The sequence below is a fragment of the Rhamphochromis longiceps genome, linkage group LG7 (genome assembly GCF_057381845.1).
Source record: "Rhamphochromis longiceps isolate RC_006_pf linkage group LG7, R_longiceps_female_GT1.1, whole genome shotgun sequence".
In the NCBI taxonomy this organism is placed as follows: domain Eukaryota; kingdom Metazoa; phylum Chordata; class Actinopteri; order Cichliformes; family Cichlidae; genus Rhamphochromis; species Rhamphochromis longiceps.
Genome location: NC_140563.1, coordinates 70,051,015 through 70,073,330, shown reverse-complemented (window position 1 = coordinate 70,073,330; position 22,316 = coordinate 70,051,015). Strand labels below are relative to the sequence as shown.

At 46.1% G+C, this 22,316-nt stretch overlaps 1 protein-coding gene across 4 annotated transcripts; it reads right to left on the bottom strand.

Moving 5' to 3' along the window:
* Window positions 1-6: 6 nt before the first annotated feature.
* On the bottom strand, window positions 7-22,101 carry gramd2ab (GRAM domain containing 2Ab). 4 transcript variants are annotated; one of them, XR_014912824.1, is made up of 13 exons: window positions 20,855-22,101; window positions 13,956-14,068; window positions 5,994-6,051; window positions 4,617-4,689; window positions 4,118-4,221; window positions 3,826-3,924; window positions 3,037-3,108; window positions 2,904-2,963; window positions 2,698-2,833; window positions 2,528-2,621; window positions 2,289-2,390; window positions 1,276-2,114; window positions 7-1,112 (listed from the first exon to the last, which is right to left on the bottom strand). XR_014912824.1 is itself a non-coding variant. In XM_085415070.1 (13 exons), the coding sequence occupies exons 3-13, from the start codon at window positions 14,057-14,059 to the stop codon at window positions 2,066-2,068; spliced, it is 951 nt and encodes a 316-aa protein (XP_085271196.1). In that variant the 5' UTR covers window positions 14,060-14,068; window positions 15,772-15,917; window positions 20,855-22,101; the 3' UTR covers window positions 9-2,065. The 4 variants fall into 4 exon arrangements, 3 of the variants coding, with proteins under 3 accessions (XP_085271196.1, XP_085271195.1, XP_085271197.1); XM_085415070.1 differs by adding an exon at window positions 15,772-15,917 and having other exon boundaries at window positions 9-2,114; XM_085415069.1 differs by having other exon boundaries at window positions 9-2,114.
* Window positions 22,102-22,316: the final 215 nt, after the last annotated feature.

Sequence of the window (22,316 nt, the reverse complement as noted above, 5' to 3'; positions counted from 1 at the left end):
GTCAATATTAAAAAAAAACGTAAATATGAATATTAACAAATATTTAATATTAGATCACAAATACAATTTGATAAATATGGTAAAAAAAAATCAAAGAAATATTCAATAAAAAATACAAAGTAAATAAGAAATCAATTATAATTAGGATATCAGGCAGACCACCCTGTTACCAAATGATTTCTAATAACAATAAATGTTTACTGAACTTACAAGGTTTCGATCTATTGCTTTAGTAACAAATTGAATTTTAACGTGAAAAGAATGGAGGGAGTTGCTCTAGTTTATATAAGTTCAGTTTTACCTGAAACTGGATGAGTATTCAGCATGAGTTTTTCATTTATTAAAAGTATTTTTTTAAATTCCTGCAGTAGTTGTAGCAGGTTTGCACCAACCAGCAGAACATAGCTATTAAAATATCTCACAAAAAGAGACAAACCATATTTTTTGATGGGTTGTTTTTTAACAGAAAAAACACCTTTTTTAAAATTATTTTTGAATCTGAAATTATAGGTTGGCCAAACTATATTTACAAATCTGAGGCCATTACACCTCCCATACATCGCAGAGGTCAATAATCAGCCTTTTCAAGAATGTTCACCTCACAAATTATGATTTTTTTACAACGAAATAATAAAGTGGAATTATAGAATATGCCATGAACTAAACCGTTTCTTACCAATTTCCTGGAATTATTGAAAATGAGCAGCAACAGAACGAGCTGCACGAGCAATGATAATAATGTCATGAAATAATGCACAGCACATTTGAAAATATCAGCTTTAATAGTAAATTCAGCTTGTTTACATGATTTATTAAAAAGACGTCCACCTCTGGCGGCTGATCTTTGTGCACATTCATCATACATCATACAAAAAATCAGCCTGATCGAATACTATTAAACAAAGATGGATTCGGGTTCTCTGCATGATAAGAAAAACATTCAAATCTTGATGCTACAGCTCTAATGTAACACAGCAATCCAGGGTGATGTCATCATGGTGATGTCATCATGGTGATGTCATCATGGTGCAGTTGCTGTGTCTCAAAGGAGAAATCAGTCGCTGCAGTTCTGAATGCAAAGGTGAGCAGCGAGGTTCTCCAGCCGTCAGATACTGTTTGTGTGCATATTAGAAAATAATGAGGAACACCTTTTGTCATTAATGCTGCAGTGATGTGAGAGTTTATTAATCCTGAGCTTCTATGCTGAGTAACACTGAGGAGATGATTAATGGCAGGAAACCTTCCTAACACGTGTAACTACTCATCTGGTGTCACCTGACGGGTCGACTCAGGTGTTTGCGCGCCTCTGTAAGCTGTTCGTCCACCCCTGAGTTCTCCTTCTCCAGCTCGGGATCCCGACGTCTTCCCAGGTCACATGAGCTATGTGACGAGCCAACAGACTGTACATAAAAGACAGCAGATCCTGTGACGTCAACGCGGTCCCTCACACCTGCATTCTTTCTAATGACCAGCAGGGGGCAGTCGGCTTCAGGAAACACAAACATCAGTCACTGATTTCAGGTTTAATTTAACACAACGTTCAGAGTCAGGGGGCACGGGGAGGGGGGAGGGATTCAGGGGGGCGCATCTCTGCTTTAAAAACTCCAACATGGAGGCGGGAAACGTTACAGTAACTGTGTCCGTCTTTTATATACAGTTTATGGCTGAGTCCTGTGATGAGGGTCTGAGCTCGATCGTGATGCTTGGATCTGGGCTTTTCTCCAGCTTCTAGCAGCTGACGGTGAGGCGAGGCTGGATGTGTGGGCCAATCAGACGCCTCCTTGATGGTGACGTGATGGAAAACAGTCGAACACTTCTGTGCGGTATCCCACAACACATTTTCAGTTCTCGGGACCTTTGACTGACCAGGAATGCACACGCCGACATTTCTGTCCCAGAGGTCAAAGGTTAGTCTGTGTTGACTACTGTAACATCTCTATGTTAACCGGGTGCTGGCAGGGGTCAGATGAAGCTCCTTCCTCCTCCTGAGAGCCTTCTCCTGCACCACCAACAGCTAACGCTATAAAAAGCAGCCTTTCTCCTCACACGCTGACAGGCTGCAGGATCAGGTTCCTGTCTTCTGATTGGCCAGCCAGCAGGGCACTTCTCCACACCTGGAAAAGCCGCATGCAAATTTCTGTGAATACGTGATGGATGTGCTCCACGATGCAGCCACAGAGCATCAAGCTGTGTTGATTTTATCTGATTTAAAAGGATCATTTAAAAACCTGAAGTCTTGGCTCTGTGAGGGGAAAAGTTTCTGAGAATACACCTGCACAGGTGCGTACCTCTCTCTCAGCGTCGGCTGGCTGCTCAGGAAGCTGAGCTGCTGCTCCAGACGACAAACCCTGAAGGCCAGATAGCAGGACGACAGGACCAGCAGGAAGACTCTGAGAGAGACAGACAGGTAAAAAACACCTGACACACCTGTGAAGAAGCGCAGTAAAGCCGGAGGTTCGTCCTCGCTCTGCATCCAATCGGCAGACGAAAGAACCGGCTGTGTATGCTGGTTTTGGATCTGACTCACAGCAGGATGAAGAGTCTGAGCAGCTGGTACTCTGCGTGGCCCAGTTCAGGTACCGGCTCTGTCAGCAGGATCTTCTCCGTCTCCAGGCTGCAGTCTACACGCACGAGACAGAGAACACGGGTAAACGCATCATTACCTTTGAATGTGGGCGGGCGGATGCACGGGGCTACCTGTGAGCGTGTGAGCACTGAAGGTGGTGGTGGTGGGGAGGCTGGGGGTGGAGTTTCCCAGCAAATCGGGGAGAGAGGAGGAGACGGCGGGAAGCGACGGTTTCCGTCTCCATTTCAGCACCTCTGGAAACTCGTCCTGACAGAGAGACGCAGGTTCAGAGACACACCTTTGTAAAAAGCAGAGAAGCTGCCGACGAGGCTGTTACCATGGACAGCGAGCTGGGCTCCTCCAGGTACTGCTTCAGACTCAGACTCTTCCCGTTCACCTGAGCACAGACAGAGGACGCCAGGTGAGCCAGAATCAAACATTCGTTACCAGGAAGCTGAATGTGGACCGACCTGCAGGTGGGTGCAGATCCTCCTGAGGACGTCGTAGACGCTGTCTCGGGACAGCAGGGACACAAACACGTACTGAGGACGGAGACAAAGACAGAAGGCGTTCAGAGTCAGTTCGCCCAATCGCAGTGAGGTCCAGACGGGACCGTAGCTTCGGCGCCGCCCTCTGAATCCTCCATTTAAACCAACTCCGGCAACAGGAGCCACTCACAGATTTAAAGCATCCACCCATCCCTCTGTCATCCACCAATCGAATCATCCACCCATCATTCATCCGTCCATCCTCTTCTGATCAGAGAAGCCCTCCTCCTCTTGTATCTGCGATCCCATTTTTAGGTAACTACTCGCAGCTCGTAACGGGTTTTCATTTTCAGCTGATCGGAACAACACGATCATGTTTAAAGTTTAAATCTCACAGAAACAGGCGAACTCTTAACCTCTTAAGCCCCAACGCCCCCGATACAGCGGCAAAAGGCAGGAGATCAGTTAGGCTCGGGGCTTAAGCGGTCAAAAGCCTTTAAATAGTTCATACTCCTGTGAGGCGAGACAGCGACACATTCCCGTCCATCAGCAGTGAGCGCGGACCCTCCAACAAACGCCTGCTCGGCGTGCGAGCGGTGGCAGAGGAGAGCGCGCTCTACAGGCGCTTCAACGAATCTCAGAGTCAGATCAGAAATGCCTGAATAATTCTGACTGACTGCGCAGAGCGGATGATGTCATCACTCTGCATCTGGTGCAGGCAAAGAGAAAGCTCATTAATCACATGATGCTCGGACAGGTCAGCGGGGATACCTTCTGTCCTGTATCCATGGTGATGGCGAGGCCGTTCGGCACCAGACCCGCAGTCTTGTGCTTCTTCACCAGCCGGACCGACACCACCGGGATGCACACCTGCCTCGGGAAACACAAACGCACAAAGTCAGAGCTTCTCAGGTGAGAGGCGCCTGAAGCTGAACCTGAGAAGGTCAGACGTCCAACCCTGGGCACCGGATCCACCTGCTCCATGACCCCGAACGGGATTTCTTTAAATTAATTCACTGAATTGATTCAAAGTGGCCATGTGACAGGTGATGTCATCGCTCACCTTGATGTCTTTGCCGAACAGGTTGGCGTAGAAACACAGCCAGTTCCTGGAGATGTAGAGTCGCCCCTGCAGCAGGATGTCTCTGAGCAGAGCGCAGGAATACGCTGCAGCGAGAGCGGATCGTGTTAGCGTAAACCGACTGAGATCGTTCGACAGACAGATGAGCAGATGTCAGGACACAGTTTAGATCAGACATCGGTTGGGAAGCAGAAACTGTTCTCACGGCATTCTTTACTGAGGGATTTCTGGCTAGCTCGCTGGGTGGAGGTCACCCCGGGGCGTCTACTTTCATTTCTTCTGTTTCAGGCGTTTTTGGGTGAATTTGTTGCATTTGTTTTAGACACATGCCATCGACACGGTCACAGACTTGGACTGGATAGCAGCGCCCTGAGAGATTTGCGAGCGGTGCCGTTGACAGGAACCGAATAATGATTTCAAAGTGTCGTGCTGACGGTTTCACATGTGAGCTAAAGCAGGCGGTGAGTGCTGCACTCGGTACCTTTCATCAGGACTTCTTCTTTAGGAACCGCCTGGAACAGTTTGTGGTACTGAGAGTTGTATTTGCTGACAGTCTGTGGACGCACAAAAACACACGATTACACGTTTGCATGGAGAGCGTTTACAACACCAGGTTCAAAAGGTTTCCCATCACGGCTGAAGGACGTGCAGCTCATTTCCTGTTTGTCTACAGCGGAGGAGACGCAGAGTTTCTGTTTTTATAGTTAACGGCAGAAATGTCCAATATGTCTAACGATAAAAACACATTAACACGGTGCTTTTATAGTTCACTTATTTTATAGTTGGAAACATTTGCTTTATAGTGAAAAAACAAATCAGCCACAGATTCATATTTATAGTTTCATTTAATAAAACATCTTTATGGTTATATACTGGCACCTGTTATTTACATATGAAAACAAACAGAAAATGTGGTTTCATTTGTGACATTAGTGGCTTATAACCAGCAGCCTGTTTAATAAAGGTTTATTTTTATTAGAGTGAATATTTATGAATAAATGTTCTTTATATTCAAACAAACATCATGCTGTCTGTTATTGACAGTATATTTGTTGTTGGATAGTTTATCTGTAATAAAAATCGGTTCATGTTATTTGTTTAATGGTACATTTATGTTCGTTTTATAGTGAAAACCGAGACGTTCCTGTCACTTCCTGTTATTAATAAGCCAAGCACTGAAATAAAAGGACATTTTTTATGGTTCACTGTATAATTTTAGTGGGAAAAACCCAGAAAGTTGTTTTATTTCATGGTGTATTATTTATGGAAATAATCCCAGAAGCTCAACCCCATCCCGTCTCTGGTGCGTGTTTTACTTTCAACAGGCTGGCGCTGATTCCTGAGGCGTGATCGGGAAACAGCTTTGAGTTTGTATCACCTGAAACAAAAGATCTGAGCGCTTCCTCCAGCTCAGCTGACTACAAACCGAGCGGCGTGTTTCTGGAGCATTGTTTGGGTTCCTCGCATGTAGGTCAGACGTTACATCATGTACACACCGCCCTGCCCCCGTACACCTGTACGGCTTTATTCTGCGAGACTTCCTGCCTTCCTCTTCCTGTCTGAGACAACAAAGACTGAAACAACAGTCAGCGGCAGCTCGACACCTAGGTCTCCATCGTCTTCTCTGACCCTGCCTCGTTGGTCCTAAAACATTAAACTAACGGATAAACCCAAAGAAATGTTTGGGATTAGAGCTGCTGCTGCTTCCTGATGGTCGCCTGAGCTTTTCTGTCCACTCACGTGGATCCTGCCCACAAAACACCCACACAAACACACCCCTGTCCCCATGGAGACTCCTGCTGCCCTGCTGTCATCTCTGGACCTCCTGCTGCTCTGTGCGAGGGCAGGTTTTACTTACCGATTCTCTGTAACACTTCTTCACGTCTTCGTAGGACAAGTCGTCGATCAGCTGCAGCCTGCGGGACACAGCAGCACCTTCGGTTAGACTCAAACACAAACTGCAGTTTCTGTACTGGGAGCGGCCCAGTGATACCAGAAGTTCTCCTTTTAGTCCCAGAGAGCACAAACACACTGGATTAGAAGGAAATGCACACAACTACAATCGCTCCTGAGTGACTTCATCACTCTGTCTCATCGCTGTGGACGAGTTCTGGTCCACTCTTCTCCACAGGTTGTTTCACTTCATCGATGTTTGCAGCATTTATTCATGCACAGCTCTCTGAGCTCTGCGGCAGCTCTTTGGTATTCATGGTTCACTCGGCTCCTCCTCCCTCCACCACCGCCCCCAACCGCCTCCTTCAGAGAACACTGAACAGGCTCAGCTCTCGCTTCACCACGACGGTGTTCAGGGTTCGCACCGTGGCCCCAGTCAGATTAAACATATTCCATTAACCCTTACCTCATCATGTCTTAAATGTTCTTATCTTTCATTGAAAATGACTCCTACCATTGCTGGATTCATCACTTACAGCGGGGGGGGGGGGGGGGGGGGGGGGGGGGGGCTGCAGATTTTAGACGCTGATTTAAGTCACATGAAGTTCTCCAGACGCCTGGCAATCAACTAATCTAAACTAAAACCTGCAGGAGCCGGCCCCTGAGGCCTGGAGTTCCCCTGCCTTACAGGATCAATTATCTGAGGGGAAACCATATTCAGCACTAATTTATTCCTTTATTTGTTAAACGGTCGTCACTCCCGTAGAAACACTTTGCAAAGCTGCTTCTCTCTCAGCTTATCATCACCAGTTTTTCTGCTTCACCTGTTTCCTTACACAGAGAAATGGGGGCGGGGCATTATGGAGATAATATTGCTCAGGACTGATGGTTACGAACGATACACAGAGTCACGCAAATATTAGTGAAGGAGGCCCGTTCAGAGGGTTTGGAAACGAGCTCGTAACTCTTGACGAGGAGAAACAGCTGCTTCCTTAAGATCACCGCTGACGTCGTTCCTGCAAACCTCCAGAGCTTCTGCTTCCACTGAGGTGCTCTCACCTGCTGATGATCAGTTAATCGAGTGCATTAACTAAGTTTCCACGTAGTGATTTTGTGCTATCTGGGATAATCTCTGTGCAGAAACCAGGAATCCTGGAAAACTACTGTACTGTGTCTGTGAGCATCTTCAGGGAGAGGCGTCTCTCATCCAAACAGACATGAATGGACAGTAAATTCAAAGCTCTCATGACACATCACAGCACGACGTGTCATCACGGTGCAACACACACGGAGGTTTAACCTCCCGGCCAAAGAGCGCGCCAGCGCTCGGCTCAAGAACTGCTCACAGTCTGGAAGCTGATTCATGCACAGAGTACAGTGGTGAGGTTTCCCTCCTGCAGCCTCCTGTTCTAACTGCAGGACGGTGCTTCACACACAGAATAATTATCTCCACACTGAGCCACTCACAGCTGACTGTGGCCTCCACCATCTACAGACACAGACAACACACCTGACCGGCCCCGTGCGACCCCCCGAGGCCTCGACAGCGCCGGATGGTGACGCTGGTCACGTTTTGCTCATTTGCATGTTTCCTTGAGCTGCAGCAGTGCAGCTTTTACTCATGCGAGCCCGGCTGAGGCTCGTGAGGAGCCATCGCCACGTTCTGTGCAGCTCCAGCTCCTCTGTCAGAAACAAGGCCTTTAACGCTATCTGTGAGGGGCAGCCAATCAGAACAAACTTGACTTAAAGGGGGAGGAGCGAAAACAGCTTGTTTCTGAGTTAAAGAAGGATTGACCCGAGCACCTGCAAACACTCTGGAGGTCACAGATGTTCGGCTGATCAGAAGCAGCAGAAGATGATGGAAGCGACACAGCTGACCCTCAGGTCACCTCACCGTTTCAAACCCACCGCGTCCCTCGTGTCTGACAGACGTCTGCAGACGCTCTAACGTCATTAATGATCCTCTTCAGTCATTTTATGCAAACAGGAGAGTTTCACTGTCAGCTGATTTTCATCCTCGATCCCAAACTAACTGAACAAACACGAGGTCTGCGGCTGATTTCAGAGAGAAATCGCAGACAAATCATTAAAAATCATCGTCACCACACCAACGACTGACTTCTGGGAAAACTACGAAAATTCACATAGTTTAAAAATTTCTGATTCAAATTGATGGGAGGAAGTTTTTCTCCGACCCAGAGCCGAGCGTCTGTCTCTACCTGTCGCGTCTGTCGTCTCCCATGTTTTCATAAACTCCTGCTCGGCTGCTGACGGCGGCGTGAGGAAAGAAACGTCTGACCGGTCACGTGAAAAACATGAAGAGTGAGGAAACATCAGCGTGGAGAGCTGAGCCGAGGTGTTAATCCACCTTCTGACACACAGCTCAGGCTCTGCAGTTTGATCACACACACACCTCGTGTCAGGTTTCCTGCTCATGTAAATGCACTGTGGGCAGGAAGGGGTGAATCCATGTGAGGTTTATGCAAAGAGGAAAACAAATGAGGAGCTGAGGAGGAGGTCTGACCGCGAGCGATGCTGATGAGCGTTATTAACGACTCCCATCGGCCACTGCAGCTCCGAGGCCGACTGGCACGCTTCCCTCTCCCACTGAAAACACCATAAAAGAAGTAACTGTGCAAACTGTTGGAGCGTGCAGGGAAAGTGGGGCAGAGAAAGGAGGACGTGTTCACGCCGCACAACAGATTAGAAAATTGTTGTTCAGGTGCCAAGCCGGGTTTAGTCGACACACTTTTAGATTCCCTCAAAAATGAACCCCCCCACCCCCCACCTCATGATGCTTAATCGACGTAATCAACTTTAATTTGATGCAGTGTGAAAAAAAATGCACAGAAATAAATTATTTTTCAAGAAATATTAAATAGATTCAACATCTTCCTTCTACAGAACTGCACAGATGGAAAAAGTACTACAGCTTACTAGGATATATTAGACTTAACAGTCACTATATACAGTAATGGACTTCTATACATTTTACATCAGATTAAAACTTTGGGTGTCAGATAATTATTTATTAAAAGCTTTTATTTATTAGACATTTTAAATGAGAATAAGAAAGAAAAGTATGTCTTTGTGCCCCCTTTTCCCTGTTCATGCCCTATCGGCCCCCCTGGCTAAACTTTGCTAGATCCGCCCCTGCACAGTTACGTCAGCTGTAGAAAAAGATCCTGGTGTAGAAAGTAATATTAAATACATTCTAACAACAGCTGATCAAGCTTAAACGTGCTGCTGTTGTTCAGCCGCTGGTTTCCTCTTTCTGGTGCAAAGTGGGCCAAAAGCAAAGAAGAGAGCCGATCAGCTGATCATTGATCAGTTTCATGATTGAAGTAGCAGCAGGAGAGGCAGTCGCTCCATATATCGGTTGATGAAATGCTGGTTTGGTAGCGAGGCTACAAATACTCAACCAGACCACAGGGCACGCCACAGCCGCTCGATCACGTGAGCACACTGCTGCGACGTGCTACGGTTATGAGCCGAGTTACGCCGTGTCGCAAGTTCTGTGAGGTGCTTTTTTGATATTTAATGGATCGGATTACATTTTTTATTTCTCTGGGGTGGCTGTAGCTCAGGTGGCAGAGCAGGTCAGCCACTAATCAGAAGGTCGGTGGTAGAGCAGGGCGATATGGCCAAAAATATTTATCACGATATATATTTGAAAATTTGCGATAACGATATAACCGACGATATAATTGATGCGAGACAAAATACAACTCCACAACATTACTAGCACAAAAAGAAAACCTTCCATTTATTTTCACTTAAACAAGAAGCTGGTTTTTATGTACATTAAAGCTTTATAAAAATGTAACAGTGCAAATGCAAATTCCTTGCTGAAAGTTTAACCAAAAGGCATTTCCAGTAGAAATGTGCTGACATATCCTGAGCATAACCATGTATAATATCCACTGAAGTTAAAAAGAGGTGCTTTGCAACATTAAACTGCAGTGTGCAGTACGTATTTTTCGGACCATAAGGTGCACGGGATTATAAGGCACATTAAGCGAAACAAAGCAGTCAGATAAATCAAACTTTATTAAACTCATTCTTCTTGCTTCCTCCACTTCTGTACCATTGATTCATTAATGTTGAATTCTCCGGCAGCTGCTCTATTCCCATGTTGCTGCAGTATATTAATGACTAACCTCGTATTGTGGATGGATTATCTCAGTTGTTCTCCTGACTGAAGTTTGGTCCGTTTACAGCATCCTGCCATGCGATTGCATTTGTCTCTAACCATGAAGAACCTTCACGTTAACTTTTATAAGTGGAAAAGTGTTAGTGTTCGTCCTCCAGCTTCACTGTTTATGTTATGCTAACATAGCTGTGTCGCTAGCGATCACGTAGCACATCATTATATACCAGCTAGCCCAACTTCAGTAACCCTACAAACGTCACTGCTGTTTAGTTTCCTGTCTTCATTTATGTTGGAAGTGATAGCAGAGCTGTACGTTTGATTTTTTTCAGAAATCTCTCAGTCAGAACATGCTATATCATGCTTAGGTAACTAGCGAAACTAGCGAGCTAACTTCCGCTAGCTTCCTGCTAACTTCTAACTCCGTTAAATGTAATAACTTTTGTTTTCATGGATGCCTGGAAGTTAAACTTCATAGTTACACCTGGTAAAGCAGCAATGCTGATCGTTTTATTAAAGATGAAAGAATTTAGACAGTTTTTAACTCTCAGTGATGCTGCAGTGTTGTTTGACCTGAAGTCAAATATACGGAGTTTGGGACCCAGATTACTCCCAGATTTAAGAGCATCTTAGTCCGACAAATATGACAATAACAACGGCCGCTTGCATGTTCTGCAAAAAAATGTGCTTTGTTGTGTATCTGACGGACAAACACCAAACCAGTTCCACATCACTGAAGTTGCACCATTTTTACAAACCAACAATCGGCCATGTGCTTATGAAAACAAAGGCACTGCGCATGCGCGTTTTACTCCCATTCTATCGCGATATTTCATTTTCCTATCGTTGCCTAACATTATACCGGTATTACCGTGAACGGTATAATATGGCCCAGCCCTAGTCGGTGGTTCGATCCCAGGCTGCATCCTGGCTGCATGCCAAATGTCCTTGGGCAAGATACTAACCCCGTGTCTGCCTACTGGTGGTGGTCAGAGGGCCCGGTGGCGCCAGTGTCCGGCAGCCTCGCCTCTGTCAGTGCGCCCCAGGGCAGCTGTGGCTACAATGTAGCTTGCCATCGCCAGTGTGTGAATGTGTGCGTGAATGGGTGAATGACTGAATGTAGTGTAAAGCGCTTTGGGGTCCTATGGACTAGAAAAGCGCTTTACAAATGCAGGCCATTTACCATTTACCATTTACCATTTTTCTCCGATATCCGATCCAGTAATTTAGGTCAGTATCGGGCCAATACCGATACGTAATATCGGATCGGTCCATCTCTAGTAGGCGGTAGGGTAAAGTGTCTTGCCCAAGGACACAACGACCAGGACAGAGAGCAGGGGGATCGAACTGACAACCTTTCTGTTACAGATGAGAAATACAGAAATCTATCCTTTGAAGCTCCGCTCCTCTAAAACAGCAATAAGGATCATTATTAGGTTATTTACATTATTATGTCAATAACAAAATAACTTAAAGCAAAAATTGGGAAATACAGTGGGGCAAAAAAGTATTTAGTCAGCCACCGATTGTGCAAGTTCCCCCACCTAAAATGATGACAGAGGTCAGTAATTTGCACCAGAGGTACACTTCAACTGTGAGAGACAGAATGTGAAAAAAAATCCATGAATTCACATGGTAGGATTTGTAAAGAATTTATTGGTAAATCAGGGTGGAAAATAAGTATTTGGTCACCTCAAACAAGGAAAATCTCTGGCTCTCACAGACCTGTAACGTCTTCTGTAAGAAGCTTTTCTGTCCCCCACTCGTTACCTGTATGAATGGCACCTGTTTGAACTCATCATCTGTATAAAAGACACCTGTCCACAGCCTCAAACAGTCAGACTCCAAACTCCGCCATGGCCAAGACCAAAGAGCTTTCGAAGGACACCAGGAAAAGTATTGTAGACCTGCACCAGACTGGGAAGAGTGAATCTACAATAGGCAAGCAGCTTGGTGTGAAAAAATCAACTGTGGGAGCAATCATCAGAAAATGGAAGACATACAAGACCACTGATAATCTCCCTCGATCTGGGGCTCCACGCAAGATCTCATCCCGTGGGGTCAAAATGATCATGAGAACGGTGAGCAAAGATCCCAGAACCACACGGGGGGACCTGGTGAATGACCTGCAGAGAGCTGGGACCAAAGTAACAAAGGTCACCATCAGTAACACACTACAACGGCAGGGAATCAAATCCCGCAGTGCCAGACGTGTTCCGCTGCTGAAGCCAGTGCATGTCCAGGCCCGTCTGAAGTTTGCCAGAGAGCACATGGATGATACAGCAGAGGATTGGGAGAATGTCATGTGGTCAGATGAAACCAAAGTAGAACTTTTTGGTATAAACTCAACTCGTCGTGTTTGGAGGACGAAGAATACTGAGTTGCATCCCAAGAACACCATACCTACTGTGAAGCATGGGGGTGGAAACATCATGCTATGGGGCTGTTTTTCTGCCAAGGGGACAGGACGACTGATCCGTGTTAAGGACAGAATGAATGGGGCCATGTATCGTGAGATTTTCAGCCAAAACCTCCTTCCATCAGTGAGAACTTTGAAGATGAAACGAGGCTGGGTCTTCCAACATGACAATGATCCAAAACACACCGCCCGGGCAACAAAGGAGTGGCTCCGTAAGAAGCATTTGAAAGTCCTGGAGTGGCCTAGCCAGTCTCCAGACCTCAACCCCATAGAAAATCTGTGGCGGGACTTGAAAGTCCGTGTTGCTCGGCGACAGCCCCAAAACATCACTGCTCTCGAGAAGATCTGCATGGAGGAATGGGCCAAAATACCAGCTACTGTGTGTGCAAACCTGGTAAAGACCTATAGTAAACGTTTGACCTCTGTTATTGCCAACAAAGGTTATGTTACAAAGTATTGAGTTGTATTTTGTTATTGACCAAATACTTATTTTCCACCCTGATTTACCAATAAATTCTTTACAAATCCTACCATGTGGATTCATGGATTTTTTTTTCACATTCTGTCTCTCACAGTTGAAGTGTACCTCTGGTGCAAATTACTGACCTCTGTCATCATTTTAAGTGGGGGAACTTGCACAATCGGTGGCTGACTAAATACTTTTTTGCCCCACTGTATAAAGTCCGAAGTCTTTATATTAAGGCCATCAGTCAAACAATACTGTTGCTCTGGGTCTAAACAGAGCGCGTTGTGTGTGACATCTTCTTTTGCGCATGCGGGCTTTGAGCGTTCACACTAGAGCGCGTTTGCTGTCGCATTTTATTTGTAGTGTGAACAAGCAGACAAAAAAATGGGATTTGATCAAAACATCGGAATTGAGCATCAAGACCTGCAGAGTGAACGTAGCCTTTGAGTGTTTCTGGGGTTTTCCTCCCGTTTGGCCTCTCAGGCTTTCTCTGCTGCCAGGAAACGTGAGCTGATTGCACGTGGTGCAAACACACACACGTACACAGACTGTGACTGCAGCTTGCTTCATACGTGACGGGAATAAGAGCGCAGCGAGAGACACTGAGGCTTCCTCTCACTGCCGACTGTCTCTCCTGCACGTCTCCTCAGCTTTAATCTGCTGCCAAACACACACACACACACACACACACACACACACACACACACACACACACACACACACACACACACACACACACACACACACACACACACACACTCTGTCAGGACTAATGAGGCTGTGGGCTCCTCCTTCTGTTTTGCTCACACTTTGAGTGTAAGCGAGCGTCCGGCCGTCCTCCTGTCCTCCACCAGCTGTCACACTGGCTCAGGAACAAGATGCAGTTTCTCACCTGAAGGGTAGGGGGCAGGGTCCATCCTCCTCCCTGGGGGGCTCCACCTCATGGGGGGGCAGGACACCTACATCATCACTGAGCTCCAGCTGCTCTGACATCATCGTCACCACCTGGAAAGTCAGGAGGAAAAACAGCATCAAGAGTTTTAATCATCAAACGAACCTGTGCATCATGTCTTATTTAGTCTTATTTTAGTTTTTAAAAGAAAACAAACACTTTTTATTATATTTATTTTTGTTGATAGTCTTTATCAAAACAACAAAACCTCTTTATTTATTAGAGGCTTTTATTTCATGACAAGTAATCAGAGAGCAGGAATTACTTTAGCAAGTGGCTTCATTAGTTCCCTCTGACAGTGTATATGTGAAGGGCTTTTATTGTGAAAGGTAAGAGGATCTCATTTTTATGATAGGAAAAACGCACTTTTCCTATCATGTTAGCACCTGTGAGGCAGATCACAGATGATACATCATCCAGGACTGTGTGTACATGAGGGTGCGCTCTGATTGGTCAGCTGAGCTGCAGAGGAAACTTTCGATCTGAAGGACCACACGTTACGCCTGTGCTGCCATGGCAACAGCACGATGGGGGAAGAAGATGGCTTCTCACATGCAGTGTGTGTGTGTGTGTGTGCGAGGTCGCAGCCTCACACCGACATCGTCGACGTGCAAAAATCAGATTGTGATGAAAAGAACTGCAGTGACTTCATTTCCCAGAGTGCCCCTCTGCCCTGGCATCCTTTCTGTTGCCGTGCGCCTCCTTCGGCGCGTTCGGCATGGCGTCTGCGGGCTCACTGCAGCTTGATGCAGAATGAAATCATATGTGTTCACTTTTATCCTTCAAACAAACACGAGCAGTTTCTAATGTTTCTAATGTTCAGAGTTTATTTTCTCTCAGAGGCAGAGAGAGGTGGGTGATGGGAGGACCGCGTCAATCAGACAGTGGATCGACGCGCTGCTCGAGTTATCAGCGGATTTCACATTAAACGCACTTCCTCTCAGCATCACATCAGCACAATCACTTCCTCGTTTTCAGAAAACGTCCAAAAACAGTTTTTTATGTTTACTGGTGTGACCGAGGAGGATGCTGGGACAGGAGGAGAGCCCTGTCAGGAGCTGCAGCACTGTGATGGATGAAATCTTTGCAACACAAAGATGAGGGTTTAACACTGTGGGGAGAAAAGCTTTTGAAACAGTTCTCAGATATGACACACGCACACATGTGAGTGAAGGTTTCCACCAACAGCCGTACCGCCACGGCCGCCGAAACGAAGGATATATTCAGAGAAAATGAAGATAAAAGCTCAGAGAAGCCATCATGCAGCTGATTCGACCCGTGCTAACATGCCCGTGACATCGAAGGAGGTGGGAACGCACTACAGTTGCCTCGGTAACAGGCGTGATGCTTACACTCTTTCACCTGCTTCGCCTGACAGCTGGTGCTGAACCCTCCTCCTCTTCCTCCTTTTCCTCCCCTCCCCAGGATGATGGAGTCAGACACCTCAGCTGGTGCAACAACCGGAAAAGTGCTACTCTCCTCTTTCTCCTCATTTCCTGTCACATGACTCCTGACGAGCTCCTGCAGGCCTGAACACGTTCATCACAGTTTTTTCTACTCTTGCATCTGTGTGATGTCATACAGAGAGGCTCCACCCATCTGAGGTTCAAACCTGCTGTTTACACGGACCAGCCAATCAGAAAAAAGTTGTCTTTGAAAGGGGGGCGGTATGAGATAAAGAAGGATTATTCTGAACTGTGACTGATGCAAAGCCGCTCCAGCAGAGTGTAAGAATAATGATCGTCATCATCATCACCTGTGTCAGTTCTTCGGAGCATGAAGAGCTCGATCACAGGAAGCAGTCTGAATGCCGACCGCTGACCCGAAGCCTTCAAACTGCCAGCCTGCACACAGAGCAGCTCTTTCTGTGTTTTCCTCATCGTGGTTCCTGATGAATTGCATCTATGCAAACGATAAGAAAATAAAACTCCTCGAAAGCCACATTCAAACTTCACCACCTGCCTCTCCGAGCATCAGGACGCCGTATCCTGCAGATCACTGAAGGCGGAGGGACCCGTTTGTCTTTAGACATATTTCTATTATTGCGATCCATAAAGCTTTGAAATCTCCAAAAAAGCCATCTGACAGTCTGAGTCAGCTGACTTTACTTCTGAGCCTATTGTTCATATTTTTAATCTGAGTATCCAGGATAATATCATCCCTAAAATCTGGAAAGCAGCCTCTGACCTCTCAGATCTGAACATCTGCCGTCTGAATCCAAACTTTGTGTGTGGACCTTAAGTATCAGGATCGATGAAGAGCTTGGGTCATCAGCATCTCTGATGGTAACAAAGGACAGTGGACGGCAAGCACACTGCTGTGTTTGTTGAGCTGCTGTTAGGAGGTAAAACTCAGATGTAGTAAAGATTCCTGAAGATGAAGGAGTCCCCCAGGGCTCCGCTGTAGACCCTGTTTTATTTTCCTTTTTTATGAATAATATAAGAAAGAATATGGCTACAGCTAGAAAGCTCCTTTATGCAGACAGCATACTTTACTCGGCGTGCTCACCTCTGCATCAGGTTGTCGAGGGGCTTCCTTTCAGCAGCTGCAGGCTCTTAATGCTAACAAAACCAAATTCAGGTTGTTTTCCAGGAATCACTCATAGATAATGTTGGTATTCACACCCTCGGAGCAGATTTTATGGAAAGAGTGTCGTTCTAAGAAGGTGTAGGTCTTCGGTTGGATGCTCAGATTTCTTCTGGTACTCAATGAAAAAGCTTTGATTGATTAAACATGGCTTGTTTTGACTCATCAGTTGAGAAAAACTTACACAGGAAACCTGTTAAAGTTTTCTTGGTTATGGTGACGTTATGTATACGCAGAGCGCAGAGACCCTTAGAGGAATCTCATTTCTGCCACTTATTCTTTCAGTCGTGGCCCAGGTGGCGAAAGATCGATCGATGCAGTTTGCAAACATAAAACTGAGATACTTAAACTCCTTCACTCGAGGCAGATACTCTTCCTCTTTAAGCGAGCACATCGTGCTTCGGCCTCAGGCCTTCAGCACCCCTGCAGCTTCACGCGCTGAGGGTGAAGGGTTTTTACGCTCCTGAAAAGGACGCTTTTTAATTTGTTGGATGTGGTTTGGCTTGTTCCTTTAAGCCGCTGTTTTATCTAAACATTTGGACCCTAATTTGCATTTGGTCAACAGTTTGCAGGTTCTGTGTGAAGCTCTAAGCCCTGCACCCATGTGAACAACAGCTTGTCTTTCTAAAAACAAAGATTGGTAATCAGACGGTTTCATGCAGCGGTGGTGGTTAGGAGGAACAGGAAGAGCCGTGTCATCGAATGATGACTCTGAAACCTCACGCTGATGAGAGGACAGTTAAGTGTTACCGACAGAGCTTCCGGATTATCTATGGAAAGTGGTGTTTCGATAGCGTGCAAGACTTTGCATACAGCAAAGCTCGAGGTACAAAAAGGTACACGCCTGAAAGACGAAACCTGAAGGGAATACAAACAGCTGCTTATTCAGTCAGACGAGACCAAAGTGAAACAGCCTGGGTGAGAACGAGCACACCACGACAGAACGCCTGTTGACCCATGCGGGTGGGGGTGTGTGGAGCTGGCTGTGAGTCGGAGCTCTTTCCAACATGCTCTAACAAACATGTGCTCGATGTAATTCTACTTGCCCAGCAAGACTTTAATGCACAACTTCTACTTTTATTAGAATCCCAAACATGTTTTACTTTAATAAAATAGTCTCTTGATTAGGGCTGCGCCATGTCATACCGCTCACGGTAACACCGGTATACCGTTGGGCAACGATAAGAAAATGAAACATGGCGATAGAATATGGGTAAAACGCACAGGCGCAGTGCTTTTGTTTTCATACGCACATGGCGGAAAAAGCACGGCGGAGAAAGCGGATCGTTGAATGAAACGGAGGAACCAGAACTGGTTTGTAAAAATGCTGCAGCTTCAGTGGAACTGGTTCAGCTTTCGTCCGTCTGATACACAACAAAGCACTGTTTTTGGTAGCGCGTGCTAGCGGGCCGTCGTTATCACCGTTATTACCAAACCGATTTGATGTGGAATAAAGCAGTGGCACAAAAGAGGTTTTATTCTCATTTCTCAACAAAAATGCAGCTGAGACATGAAGCTAATCCAGAAGCAGTTTTTCTGCTGGCCACTCGAGTCACACGCTAATTCAAACTTTATTTACACAGCGCCAAATCACAACAACAGTCACCACAAGGCGCTCTATATTGTAAGGTAGACCGTACAATAATACATACAGAGTAGTATGTATTATTGTACATACAGAGTATGTACATTTCATGTACATCTGCACTTTTATTAACACACAGCGCAGATGTACAAGAAACAATTACTCAGAAATAAATTATCAGCATTTATTAAATAATCATGCTCCATAAATAAAAGAAAAAATGTTGTTTTGTGCATAACAAAGAGCTCACAACTGTGCAGTCAAAATGTAAACTAACAGACGCTGAGCACAACAACAAGCAGCTGCTCTGTTCTTAACTTCTACTGCGTGACCGACAGCCTGGAGTTTGAAATCCTCTTCGTAACCGCGTCTCTGAACAGGAGCCGTTTATGGTCCTTATACACACACAGTACGGTGATATTACGCTGAAGCACAGTACGTATCACTCCGCGAGGCTCCAGACTACGGCAGCCGTAACGCGGTGCGGCTCCGTAGCAAAGTCGTACTCAAACATTTTTAGTCAGATTGCTGAGCGCCGTGTTCCACAGAGAAGCGGTTCGCGGTCAGTGAGCACAACCAGAACTCATACATAAGGCGCGCTGTCAACTTTTGAGAAAATGAAAGGATTTTAGGCCGTGCAGCACCTCTGGGCGTTAGCGTGGTTAGCTCGTTAACACGTTGACGCCGTCCAGCCCCACGCACGGGGCGATGCGCAGTAACTCGTTAACGGAGATTTGCCGTGTCCATCTTGTCGCTGCCTGCAGGTGAAGCGATGGGGGAGGAGGGGGTGTTGTGGTCAGTGAAGGAGAGGCGGAGCAACGCAGCGTAGAGACAAAAGTGGACGAAAGAGAGGCAAACCTGCGGCTCCACAACTATAATTATAGCATAGACTATATCGATATAAAGGATATTGTCACATCTCTTATCTCGTATAAAAATATATTTTTTAAAAACTCGATATATCGCCCAGCCCTACTGCAGAGAAAAACCCAACAATCATGTGACCCCCTGTGAGCAGCACTTTGGCGACAGTGGGAAGGAAAAACTCCCTTTTAACAGGAAGAAACCTCCAGCAGAACCAGGCTCAGGGAGGGGCGGGGCCATCTGCCGCGCCAGGAAGACGGGACAAATGCAATTTTGCAGTTGCCATCAGAGTCGCCCCCTGCTGGTGATTAAGAACAAACTGCAGGTTGAGACATTTAAACAGCTCTGGGCCTGATTTCGTCCTGCAGACCAACACTGACAGTGAGCTTCTGTCTCTGCAGCTGCATTAACTTTGTGCCTCGCTGTCATTAACATGCAGCACCTCCCCTGCAGGCCTCAGTGTGTGTGTCTGTGTGTGTGTGTGTCCAGCACCACAAACAAAACACCTCTTTGAGTGAGCTGCAGAGCGAGGCCGACTCACACAGCTACCCCACAGCCTCACAGCAACAAAAGGAGCTCCTCGTTTCTACTTTTAGTCATGTTGATAAAATCCTCATCACTCTGTGCAAAGCTTTTCATGAAGGTGGAAATTACACTTGTTGTTATCTGTATTGCTCACTGACGGTTTTCTTTGTGAGAAACGCAGCGCGGGAACAACTCTGACTGTAAAACCTCAAAGTTGTGGAATAACCCCGGGGTCCAATCATATTACTGATAAGCTGATAATGAAGTGTAACCTGATTACTTCATCTTCTGCAAACCCAGCACAGCCGATCAGGCTGAAGATGGGAGCTTCTCGAATGAGCTCAAAATCAGTTTTTCCCTGAAAATCTGCGACTTTATCACTTTAAACTTTTACTCTGAAGATCATTCCTACATCATCACGTCCTCTCTCCAGCTTCCTTTTCCTTCTTTCCTCCCTCCCCTGTCTTCCATCCTTCCTGACTTTTTTCATTCCCTCTTTCCTTCATATCTTTAACATCCCAGCAGCTTTGTCTCTGTGTAGAAATCAACTCTTTAAATTTATCCTTATTTTCCAGATAAAAATGAAATTCACACATTTCTTTCAGCGCCCTTTAGGACGAGCCCGAGAGCACCCGTTAGCTCGCTTCTTTGGTTGGCGGATGTAGACAGAAAGAAAAAATAGTTCCTCTGTGAAACGGCCCGGGTTTGTTGGCTTAGTTTGGTGGATTTTTGTGTTGAGGCGTGAACGATCACATGTGGAAACAAAAGTCAGGTCAAAGTGCTCAAACGGAGGCTTCACAGACGGGTGATGTCATGTGGTTACTTCTACTTTTTTATACAGTCTGTTGATGCTTCCATCTTTTATATACAGTCTGTGGCCACATCCATCTTTTATATAAGGTGGTGTCTGTAACCTAGCTGCTGGTGTTTGGTGAGTTATTTATTTAAGTAGATTTTAGGTGGAGGAGGGTGGAGAGTTACCTCAGCCTGACGCGCTCACGTGCATCAAACCCACATTAATAAAGTTCAATCAGATGTCTCATTGATATCTGACATCATTTCAAGCTTTCATTCAGTCTGTATCCATAAAAGACGGTTTGTTACAGCAGTAATGTGATTACTAACGTGTGCACGTGCTATTAACGCGCACCTATGAAAACAAAGCTGCTGCATATAAAGCGGTTTATTACTGATGAAGGAAAATATTAAAATAAGATCTCAGTAGACTCAACAATAGAATCCCCGCAGAACGAGCGCGTGACTCCTAGCGCAGACTCACCTTTACCTGCGAGGCTTATGCAGTCTTCAATCACGTCCGCCGGAGTCCCGGTCGGTCCGGTGTCGGTCCCCGAGTCCGTCCTTCAGCACCGACACAGGGCGCTCCCCTCTCTCTGTGCACGAGCTGCGCAGTCACGCTGGCAGCATTCGACACAGCTTGTGCAGGAAGTGAGCGGAAGTGCCTTTCAAAGTAAAGAATGAATGAAAGTTGAGTGTTTAAACGGGTTTCACTCGTGAGGCACATTTAAAAACGTTTCTCTGTCGGTTTCTAATCCAACCCCACACAGATGTTCCTGATGTTTCTGCTGCGTCATCATCATCTGTTACCTGTCTGCGTCTCACCTGTCTGGATCACCGTTCGTCAGATCCACTGTCTCTGAAACACACCTGATGACATCATCACATCTTTGGCTGAAAATCATTTCTGTGTGTTGGAGGGGCTGATGCCCAGGTGTGTTTAGAGAGGTGCGGGGAGTGGGGCGGCATCTCCTCCTGATGTATGAGAGCCAACCCCGACTGATGTGATTGGATTAAACAACCACAGTCACATTTCCTTCCCTGAGTGCAGCTTTAACATGCCGGCACTTTTTTAAAATGATGAAGGTTTATAAGCTTTAAAGTGAATTCAAACTACCAGCAGGTTCTCAGCTCCGCAGGTCACGGCTGATTCCTTCAGCAGAAGGAATCTGAGTAAAGGAGGAGACCCAATCCCAGGTGAGTCCATCCCAACCATCACACCTCGACCCACATGATAACCCTCAGGACCTCCTCCAGGCTGGGACACCAGCTTTTAGGCTGAGAGGTCAAATCTTCATGAGCCTAACAAGTCGTCAAGGTGCCTTCACCTCAAACAGGAAGCGAAGAAACAGCCACTGTGACATCACTTCCAGGACACAGGTGTTTCATTGCACAGAAGTTAAAGCTGTGCTTTGGTGTCATGACTTAAAGGAGGCCTGTGAATTCATGAAGACTAAATTCTTGTTGTTCAACCTCCTGAAGACTTAATGCACCTGTGGGTCTCTTACACTCAGGTTTACCTGTCACAGGTGAGTCAGACAGCTCATGTTAACCTGAACCCTCCGCCAGGTGTTTAAAGTGGATGTTTTTTTATTTTTCCCTGAAACACAGTCAGGGATGGTTTCCTTAGAAACCACCATCATCCCAGCCTGCACGTGATGCGTTCAGTGGACATCTGTAAACGGCATGAACGAGAAACAAACTCCACATCATTGAAATGTTTCTGTTGAGCTATTTGACAACTCAACAGCGCCGCCGTGTGGCCAAGCGAGTGCACTGCATCAGAAATCAAACAAACTTCCAAACCACCAGATTTTTTTAGCATTAAACAAAACTCTCTTTTTAATATTGGCTTTTATTTCTTCATATACAATAAAGCAGAAGCTTTTCAGTTATCCTCAGAGGCACTCGTGATGATGAGGAAACATGAACAGATGTGGAAATCC

What these genes read in the sequence shown, in the direction of transcription:
- gramd2ab (XM_085415070.1), bottom strand. Translation starts at nt 14,059, where the DNA reads ATGATGTCAGAGCAGCTGGAGCTCAGTGATGATGTAGGTGTCCTGCCC. An exon ending in CCCTGCCCCCTACCCTTCAG is followed by an intron (nt 6,052 to 13,955) that starts GTGAGAAACTGC and finishes TGTGTCCCGCAG; the next exon opens with GCTGCAGCTGATCGACGACT. An exon ending in CTCAGACTCTTCATCCTGCT is followed by an intron (nt 2,391 to 2,527) that starts GTGAGTCAGATC and finishes TGTCTCTCTCAG; the next exon opens with AGTCTTCCTGCTGGTCCTGT.